This window comes from Priapulus caudatus, unplaced genomic scaffold (assembly GCF_000485595.1).
Source record: "Priapulus caudatus unplaced genomic scaffold, Priapulus_caudatus-5.0.1 Scaffold89, whole genome shotgun sequence".
Lineage (NCBI taxonomy): Eukaryota > Metazoa > Priapulida > Priapulimorpha > Priapulimorphida > Priapulidae > Priapulus > Priapulus caudatus.
Window position 1 is genome coordinate 37,624 of NW_014577150.1, and position 11,297 is coordinate 48,920.

An 11,297-nucleotide genomic window follows, 5' to 3' on the forward strand; every position below is an offset into this window, starting at 1 on the left:
ACACACACACACACACAAATATATATATATATATATATATATATATATATATATATAATCTCGTACTTGCGAGCTGTCGTGGAAGACAATTGGCTTTTCATCATAAATCATGCACAGCTCGTCTCGTGCGCGCGGACAGAAGCACTCCATAAACGGGCTCGTATTTCATCGTCGAGGCTGATCAATTTCGCGTTTCGTCGTCGTCGTCGTCGTCACCGTCATCGTGTGCGTCCACACCGCAGCAGCAGCGGCCGGCTCGCGGGCTCTCCCCGGCCGCCCTCGCCCTCCATTTATCACGCGAAAACTAATGGGCCCTAATTGTGCGCTCCATATGTCAGGTTTTATCGCCGGACATAAAAACGTGTTCATTGATTTTAAAAGCTGCTGTCACCGTAGAGCCAGCCAGCTGCGTACAAACGGCGACCTCCTCCCGGCTGTCCCAGTCGCACAGTCCCCCGCCTTTGCTATATGAATCTTCGAGCATCAATCGGCTGCTAGCTTTCTTGACGGAGCGATACCGCGTGACCACGCAGTCGCCGCTATCAGCCGCCGCACCAAATTATTTTAAAGCCCATGCAATAAAACGACTAGCGGATCTCGCCGAACAAACTGCAGAGAAGCAGATAAGCGAAGGATAAATAATTTTCGCTCATTTGGAATTTGCGAGGATTTCAGGATCGGTGAATGACGACGACGACGCATGCCTTTCACGACGTCGCTACTTAACGACGGCCTGTACGCAGTCGGTCAATATTACATATCAGATGCTCTCGGCGTCGACTTGGCCTGGCCTGTGCGCCACCGATACGCCGCGCGGAATATTGCATAGGTAATAACAAACCGCGCGCGCGATTCCTCCGATGGCTATTCTGTAGCAGATTTCTGATATCGAGTAACTTGTGAATATTTGCGCTGTCGTTCTGTTTGCGCAGCGATGGCAAGATAACATGTACGTGCGAGAACCGATCGCTGTTCGAACGACCTTTCGTCGGTACGTGCGCCGCTAGTTGGCCGTCTCGCGACATCATAAGGCATCGCAAATGTCAGGCGTTTGCACAGCGCAGCTTTATCGAATATCTATGAAGTTCGTGCAAGCCAGCGCGCCTCGGGTTCGTGTTTGACTTCGCGATAGCGCCGCGCATTCAAATCTCTGCATATGCGCGACAGCGTACTTTTCCAGCAGCTCGCTAAATGACGGTGGCGGTAATCTTTTAATAAACATTGAACACAGGCCCTGTCAGTCACGCCTAATCCAGGCGTCGGCCGGCTGTTGTTTCCCTATTATAGACGTCCGTGTCACAACCTGAGAAAACAGCGAGTGTGTTTGTACACGCGGTCAGCAAATGGAAGCCGGTAGAACTGTCAATTTCAGCCGAACACGTGTAAGGAAGGCGTAATGGAGGATTTGAGCGGCATCTGATGTAAACGTAGCATCGCATCGCTCTCGTAGCTAGAGCGCGAGAATGAGGGGGGCATAGAAGACAGTATTACAGAACTCAATCAGAGCGCTGAAGGCCCATTATGTCCGCTTTCCCCCCATGCTGTAGAAGCCATAGCCGACATGATGCCTCGTGCACCTCTAATCCAACATCTGCCAACACAGCGATTGCTCCGTGCCTTCCCCGAGTGTGGGGTCTCTTGCGTATAACGCCTCTAGCATAGCGTGATTGAAACTGAATTATTACGCCGAATCGGTGTGAAATTATAATACGAGGTGTACCGTGCTTGTTACGATACTGTGTACTGTATACGCTGACACAGCATATTGGTTAAGCATGTTTGCATAATACAGTTAGGTATAGGTATACAGGTATTTTGCATGAATATAGAAATGTTATGTGCACCGCGGTCGTGATAATTTCTCTCTCCCATGGCTTCTCTATTTCTTTCTCACACATACGCACGTACCCACGCACATACGCACGCACGCACGCACGCACACGCACACACACACACACACACACACACGCACACGCACACGCACACGCACACGCACACGCACGTACACACACACACACACACACACACCACACACACACACACACGCACACGCACACACACACACACACACACACACACACACACACACACACACACAACACACACACCACTCAACTCTTTCTGTAATCGGAACCGGTTACGTGAGACACGTCTGCACCGTACAATTACATCTTGATTACATGCGTATATACTACTGCGGAGTGTGGCTTTTTTTACTACGAACGCGCGTTTTTCACAGGCACGCGATGGTATCAAAAAGGCCCAGCTTATCCTTATTGCATGCAGACGCCCGTGCCTATATACGCATGTAGGACGAGCGTACCTCTAAGATATCGTTATTCAAAGGCCGGCTATTCGTTAAGAACCCTTTACTGCGCGCGTCCGCACGTACATCAGCTGCCGGCGGCTTCTGTTCACTCACACATGAAACGCGCCGCCCGCCTTGTGCTGCTTTGTGCTCGCGCACATGCAAATTGACTGTTCGCACCTATTCAAAGTCGGCAACCTGGCCTGTGATATTTGTTAAATTAGGTCGTTTTTACTTCATTACGCGCCAAAAGCGCGCTGTACATGGCAAGTATAGCGAACGCATCGGAAGGATGCATTAATCAGGCCTCCGACCAAAGTACACTCATAGAAAGAACACTAGAAAGTTGTCTCGGTTTTTAATATCGAAATCTGGTTAATATTATGCTCACTATAATATGCTCGTGTATTTTTTGCAATGCCTGTCATGCAGTCGATTAGAGCGGCGGGGACTCTGTAAGGGATTTATAGGTCGATGTAGTAGAGCATATGCTGGTCGCAAGCGTAGCTCATGTAGCCGATATGTGAGCGAGCCATTCTCGCTGATTAATTAAGATTAATAGTCGCGTGTCATATAATATATTGCCGCCGTGATTCGTGTGCGCGAGCGCGCCACAGCATGCTTACATCTGTCTACCCTGCGCGTGGACGCGTATCCTGCCGCCCGTCGCGAATACGACCGCACTGTCGCTACTCCGTCAGGGTATATACGACTGTGCACGTCATAGGCAACTGCTGTAAAGCTGCACCGTGGCACGCGATCGAGGCAGTTGTAAATTTGCAAATATATTTCCAATTTCGGCGCGGAGCTCTGATGCTATATAGTATTGAATCACATACGCATGCCCATGGGATCAGGACAGGTTACACGAAATGACGTCTACGCTCAGATCGATAGCATTTCTAGTTTTATTTATAGAGATGGCAAGAAAAGGGGGAGGAAGAGGGAGAGTGTGAGAGAGAGCTAGAGAGACGGAAGAGAAGACAAGAACGAGAAAGACTCACTATATCGTCTTGTGATGAAGAGAGAGAGAGAGAGAGAGAGAGAGAGAGAGAGAGAGAGAGAATCTATAAGTTTATCTTGATACTATACTTGAACACGCGACGTTGCAGGTGCATACAGGTGTACGCAGTATGCCTACATGTCAATAATCCACGGATCGTTGTCTGGCGAGTTCATTATCTACCCATCCGCATAATACCAGTTAAGACTTTAAATATCGTGGAGGCACCATCAAAATCCGATCGAGATAAGATAGTCGAGTGCAAACGTGCTCGATGTGTGCAGAGAGTAGCCTCGTTAACACACGCCTACGTATCAGTGATAACACGCACTATTGCTGGCCGTATACACGAGAATTACTGCGATTGATGAGAGCAGTACTGGCACGCGAAGTAGCGTGTTCAAATTTTTTTGACACGTTGCGCCTAGAAGACAGGAAATTAGTAGTTAAATGTGACTTTGAGGCGGAGAGAAGGTTAGGGGGGGGGGCACGAATGCAAATTATATCCTAGAATCAATTTATAACAGAAGCATTAGCAGCAGCCGCAACAGAAACAGCAACAACAGCAGCCACAGCAGCGACAGCCGCAGCAGCTACATCGGCAGCAGCTACAGCCGCAGTAGCCTGTTGTTTCGTCGTGCAACGATCAGGATCGGTGATTTGCTGCGATTGCGCGCGGCTGCAATATCACACACATTGAAATCATACTGACAATAACACGACCAATATAGACAGATATATAGATATACGATATCCTAGCAAGATTGGTGTGGGCATTAGCCGACCGATTTACCACTGCAGCTATTACTTATACAGTTTCATAGCGGTAAGTACAAAGTGAGCGTTTCCCGGCCATGCATAGACGAACGGTGCGACCTCCTCCCTCTATTGACACCCTTGTCGATGGGCAGGGCTGTCACGCACATGCTAAGTGTGCCAAAGAGTAAATGTCGAGTCTGTCGGTAAGTAAATACAGCGGTATCCGGTGTCGCGCTGTCCCACTAGACTCTGTCCCGTGTTGACATTATTCCCCCTCGCTTTCCCTCTCTCTCTCTCTCATTAACGGATCCCATCTAATGAGACGCGCGCGCTGATTGGCTGTTAAGCCCATTACGTCATCCTACAATTAAGAGCTATAATTGAGCCTGGGTTGCCTTGGTGACCGCGCGCGAGGGCTGTCCAGGTAAGATTACGTAATGTACAAATTGCCATTCTATAACATTCCATGTACGTTGGTAATTACACGCTGTAAACGTCGCTGTACGGCAGTCACTGTATTTAGTCGTCCTGCGAGTTTATATGTACGCGAAGCGCATAGTACGTAGATAGAGACACCGCAACTCTAACCCCGCGCTCGTTTTATGACTTATTTATCGTCACGCGCCTGCATTTTGGAGGAGTTATTAATATCTGTAGCGGATATCGTATCGAATACTTTCGACTAATGTTTTTCCCGCCCATAGCTTGGTGTTCGTCGTGAGGCGCGGCGCAAGTGAGGCCTTTCATTACTCACTGACAGTCGAGATATGCGTATAACGCGCAACACGATACAGTAGTCGCAATAACCACATTAGCAGCTCGTAAATATCACGCCGGATATTTTTAAAAGTCGGCTGCTATCCGCTAGACAGATTTATGACGGTGATATGAGACGGTGCATAGATCTGACGGCCGCTTTAGTGGGGAGGATATGCAATAATAGTTTCATAATTATTCACTACTAATTGGTATTCGCTTGACGATATCAGTACAGCAACCATCATCCGTCATAGAGCGTTTTACGACGCCGCGTAGGATGAGCGCATTTCTGCATACTAGATTCTTCGTTATATTAGATAGTTTTGTGGTAATAAAATTTACTGCGAACCTCCTGCCGCTATAAACGACGAAGAACTGGATAAACTTGGTCAAACACACACACACACACACACACACACACACACACACACACACACACACACACACACACACACACACACACACGCACATACACACAAACAGACCGCAGCGATACGGCGAATTCCTCGTTTACAACCTATGGACATTTCTACAGCGCCCCATCTATGAACGACGGCACGCACGGCCCGCGTTTTCACGTACGTAAGATGTGACCGACATTAGTGTTCTGTTGCAAAATTCGACTTTACAACCAGCTTTTGGTTATGACACGTTAAGACGAGCGAACGGGTTGGGGGGCGAACTAGCCCCGTAATGAGAAGAGAGCAGAAGAAGGAATACACACATACATCATACATGCGATATATATATATATATATATATATATATGGAGAGATAGACACGAAGAGTGAGCAAGAGACACGGAGATACGTCGAAAGCGAGAAGAAGATAGCTGCCGCCACGTATTGCTGGGAAAACAAACAACGAACTGCAGAGCTTTGAATCGGGCTGGTCTGCTGACAATGGCTGATCAGACGGCCAGTGAACGGGCCTTGTCCCGCAACCGGCCCACGGTGTTTTCTTACCATCCTTATACAAGCAAGCCCTAGATGACAAGCATTGTTTTCGCCCCGCTGCGTATTGTGGACGCCGATTGCACGTGCGCGTGGATGTGTATACGGCCACAGAGCAGGAGACTCGCTCTCTTTACACGGCGAAGCGCCATGACAATTCCTGTATCACTTAGCACCGAAATCCAGTTTATATTCGGCGTACGCACCGAAGAGGCATCGACGGTTGTTACTGTCGCGAAAGCTTAAAATGCTCGCGTAGAATGCTCTCACGATTTTTCTTCGAAATGTCTTCGAAACTACACGCGCATTTGTCAATGCACCGCTGCGTAGCGTGACAGGCCTGTGATAAATTGCTACCGTCGGCGGTATAGCTTGTAGCGAACTGCACACAGCAGCGCGGAATACTAAAATTTATCAATTTATCAGGGGGCACTTCGCTCGGGGTATCTTCTGTACGCTGTATGAAAACAAACGTAGTTTAGATGGCGATAAATGTACGCGCGTCTGCACGGGGTAGACACCCGCCATGCTGGTGTGTCTTCAGGCTGTTGACATCGTTTGGCGGATAGCGCACTCTCTTTCTAGAAAGTCTGTCACACAACGTACAGCTGTCGCGTATCTTCACGACGAGAAGGAAATGTCACGCTCGTGTGAGAATATACGTTGATGAACCCAGCGCGAGCGCGACAACAGCTGTATAGACACCGTTTCACTAGAAAATATATGCGCGGGGGCGGCAACGCACGATTAAGAATTATGCTAACATAGACTTATTGTTCTAGCAGGTAGGTAGGTATTCACTACGGTTCAACGGTGCCGCGTATAACCCGATATATTTTTCCTCGACCCAGACACGTAATTATCAGCACACACAGACATAGACGTTTAATTACCTCTAGTCCAGCTTCCTCCTGCGTGTCGTGGTTAAACTGATTCGGCATGTACGTGAGGTTGTATCCGATCCCCTTACACATGGGAATGGTGATCTCTTGGCACTTTAGCTCTCTCGCGGCCAGCGTCGTGTGCACGGTGAAGCCGACCAGTAGACACAGCGCGAAGAACATCGTTGTCTCCTCGCAGCGCATCTTTCTCTGTATCTTGCTCCTGCGCCTTCGACAATATCACAATCCCGCGCGACAACTGTTCACTCAGACGACGAACCAAGCTGTCTCATCGCACACTCTGCTCTCTGCCGTGTTCAGCTCGAGTAATGTTTGTCGAGGTGTATATATAATATATATATATATATATATGTGTATGTATGTATATACTGGCGCGCTGCACTGGCAGATCAGCGAGCTGCTGCGGCTGAGCCGATACTGCCGTGGCTGACGACGGCCGTCGCTGATGTATTGGTTAACGAGACGTGCACACGCTGCTATTCGCTCCTCTCCTGCTCACATCCACAAAGCGACTGATGCGGGTCCGAGGATTGTTCGACGTCTTATGCCCTCCAGCTATTCTGATTTGTTAACAGCAAGCCACTAATGAGACTCTATAGGCGAGGTGTCAAGCGAGGCCTGTCATTTAGCTGTCAGTCGAGCGCGCCCGTTGACAGGTGACGTCACTCGTCAATCACCAGCGTAGCACCGCCCTGATTTGAGGTGACGTCACTAGCGGCGAAGGGAGCGCTGGGAAACTGAAAAGCTATGCACCGCCTAGCATGCGCGCATGTGTAAGCGTGAAAACTAATGCGTGTGAGCCTAAGCACGGCTGAATTTTACGAATTACTTCAATCTATAGGGTATAAATTTGCTGTAAAAAACTTGTTGATTGCGGGTGACTATACAGTAGTGGGTTTATGTGAATATGCTGGAAGTTAACTTCCCTATCTGCGGACGAAAGTATCCAACCACTGGGATCACGCACCAGAACGGAAATACGTGCCCACCACCGAATACCATTTATCAAAATTCCATTCCACTCGGGAGGGCCACAGTTACGCAAAACGCATTAAAACACGATTATAGGTACATTTTTCATTCCGTGCTGACAATATGAAGTCCGCACGTCTGTAGCAACTCTCCTTGTGTCGTTATTAACTATTTCCAGTCATTAGGAGTGTATAAGTAATTATTCACTGGACCACAATAGCGGGGCCACCACGCTGTTGCAACCCACCACAGAAACATCCTCATTTTTCATCTGGTCTGTGCAGAAGAATCATTCAGCGAATTTGACGTTTGACAGAAGGGTAATAAATGAGAGAGGCCATTATTTACACCCGTCGCCTTCTCTATTTTGAATTTCTAAGCCTTTGTTGGCGCGGTATCGCTGGGTACGCACGCTAGCTCACTATAGCTATATGACGCCGTTCGCATACGGTACTGTTGGTTAGAACTGCATAAAGAAATGTTTAACTACTACTTCAGACGCGATCTATACGATTGGCACCGTAAACGGTGGTGTACTATGTGATTCCATATTTCTTATTAACTAAATATAGTAATAACCTCGAATTAAGTAGCAATCCTAAATGGTATGTTCGTATTATAATTTAATAAACATGTGCTAGAACGATAATGGTGACGTTTCTCGTTATTATTTTACCATGCACATTCTATATAGATGGCGCAAATTTTTAACAAATTCGCAAGCTATAATTTTGTGAAACCTGCGTTTAAACTTGTCATTTAAGCATAATGTCTTAAATATGCTATAAATTGGCGTGCATTGTAGCGTCTGCGACTAATGTAATGAATATTGATTTATGAGGCAAAGATCTTGCGCAAACACACATACGGATGCATCCGGTAACGCCTTACCTCCCCTTTCCCTATCGCAGACATGTGCACACACACGCACGTGGACACGCACACATTTACACCCCCCCCCACACACACACACACACGCACGCACACGCACATACACAATCATGCACACGCACACGCGCGCACACGCGCGCACACATACACACACACATGCACGCACATGGACATGCACGCACACGCGCGGGCGCACACACACGCGCACGCACGCACGCACTCACGCACGCACGCACGCACACACACACCCTCGTACGCAAATACACTCGCACCTCCCCCATAAGATCCCGACGCACGCGCACGCACACATAATCACCAGTGTATACACGGGCACACGCACACAGGCCGAGGCATGAGCTAGAGGTTTCTGCCGTGGATAGAAATATTAGTTTTTCAATTACTTTTTTACAATCTGTGTAATTTCTCTACGAGAAACATCTAGATTGGATTAGAGAGATGGTGGTGCTGATGGGTGCAGAGAAAAATGTAAACAACGACAACTTTGGCCATTTATAACTACATTATGTAAAATATAAATGCTACTGGAAAGCGAACAGTAACGAAATTGTTGTTTTAGTCATAAAGAACAAGGAATATAAGAAATTGATGGCTGCATATTGATAGCCGCCAGCATTAATCGTCTTAGATCACATATGTTGCTGCGGATTTTAACCAGTCACCGAGAGATACCGCACACCCGATAAAATAGAATGGCTAATTTTAATTCGCTATTCGCTAAACTAGAAATGGTATTACTTATGGCAATCATGTCTCCTGCGATAGCTTTAGAGACTTTTGAATTTTTTTCATGAGATCAGGTAGTGATATACATGGTGTATGAGGCATATGTGGAAGCGACTCGCACAAGCCACCGGCCCGAACGCAAAATCTTCATTTACTTTGAGTTTCATTAAACGTGAAAATCGTGTTTCGGCCTACAATATATCTTAGTTCGAAGTCGCAGCTGGACCCGCCCCGTTCGCCTCATAAACAGCGCCAACACTAATGGCAGTACAAAGACAGTGTAGTTGCTTATTCGCGGCCTGAAAGACGCAGCGTGACACAAGCACCCATTTGCGCGGCTGCTGTTCATCAGGGAACAGACTTACAGCCATTGGCATTGTGCCGCGACGCGGCCGAAACAGATTGCTTTGTACAAAATATGACCAGAGTGTGAAGATCGGCAAATCTCTCGCATAGAACGAGTCGGTCATGCCGAAGATGCGAGAGGCAGCATAAAGGAAACGGGTAATTCTGGGAGGAGGAATGGCGCGCTGTTTGTCAACACAATATATAGCAGTCCGTGGTCGCGGCGCGCGAGCGCGCTTAACGCCTGCGCGCCGCCGCCGCCGCGTATATACGCGCTGCGTCACGTACATAGGTGTTATGCTGTCAGGTGTGGCTGCGGGAGACGTCGCAGCGAGCCGAACCGTCCCGCCGAGTCCATACACCGTCTGCGAGCGCGGCGGCGACAGTGTGAAAAATCACCGATCACCGCGGCCCCGTTGTGTCACCAACAGTTGGCACCTTGCGCGCCGGAGGAAAGGTGTACAAATGACGATATGGAACCGTCTAGCGGCGTCGTGGCGCATTAATATGAGTAGATGTCGGTAAAGCATCGCATGGGCGCGCGTGTTATCATGAGAGTTAAATTCTCATGCTACGACTTCGTTGAATGTTGCGCCAGCTATTAGCTTCTCTCTATTCACCAGCGTGCGTATTTCGTTGGTAATATTCAAAAATATCTTATCCGTATGCTTTTATTTTCTGATAGAACTTTAAGTTCGTATTAATTATTCACCTGTTTATTCATTCTAATGTATAGAAATTGAGAAATAGCTTTTAGCTGGTTAATATAGTTTTGACGAAGCGAATCTGCCTGGTGTGCATTAACGCCACGAAAACAAGTTGATCAAGAACGTCGGATTATTAAGAATCTATTCTAATAAAACATTTATTCTTGCACGGTTCAAGCATGGTAATGTAGTCACATTGAATATTCAAGCGTATAACGCAAATACGCACTGAAGAAGGCGATAGTTGTGTGTTAGCCTGGAAAGTGCGTGTATATTCTTGTAGACGTGCATGTGGAACCAACACCCTGTGGAGCCAGTGCGCTTATTTTTGCGTTAGCGAATTTTCGTCGTTGCTGTTGTGCACATTATATATGTGTATATAGGTAAACGTTTACGAGACGTCGGGTGCAATAAAATTGAGAAATATTTAAGCTTGGGCATGACTTTTATATGTTATGGTGTTATTTGTTATGGTGATGGGCGGAGTTGACGTTGTCACCAAACGCGCGTACGTGACAAGTTACGCGTGGATGCAAATGAGAGGATATATGAGACCATTCCTTGGAATGGGTTAGTGCGCACGCGTCCATTTTACCGCATGCTTTTACCGCAATACTGCACGGAAGAAACTTGTTTCGGAGGAGGGACACTAAGTAGGCATCAGCCTCTGGCAGCAATATGAGAACTCGCAGGCAAACCATGTACGCGGCCGACTACAGCATCGCTTGACTGAATGCAGACAGCAAGTAGAACAAACTGCAGATGTTTCTAATGTCAATCAGATCTGGCACTGGTTTAGTGCGACACCGCACACATACACACACACACACACACACACACACACACACACACACACACACACACACACACACACACACACACACACACACACACACACACACACACACACACACACACACACACACACACACAGAACACGACAGACACAGAGGA

General features: G+C 47.6%; 1 protein-coding gene across 1 annotated transcript in view; it reads right to left on the reverse strand.

The window, feature by feature from the left end:
- LOC106804830 (frizzled-5-like) overlaps positions 1-7,225 on the reverse strand; it is a 15,372-nt gene extending 8,147 nt beyond the window's left edge. The window contains exon 1 of the mRNA XM_014806180.1: positions 6,676-7,225. Coding sequence (XP_014661666.1) covers positions 6,676-6,867 — 192 coding nt within the window. The 5' untranslated portion in view covers positions 6,868-7,225. The remainder of the gene's footprint in view (positions 1-6,675) is intronic.
- Between the last annotated feature and the right edge of the window lie 4,072 nt (positions 7,226-11,297).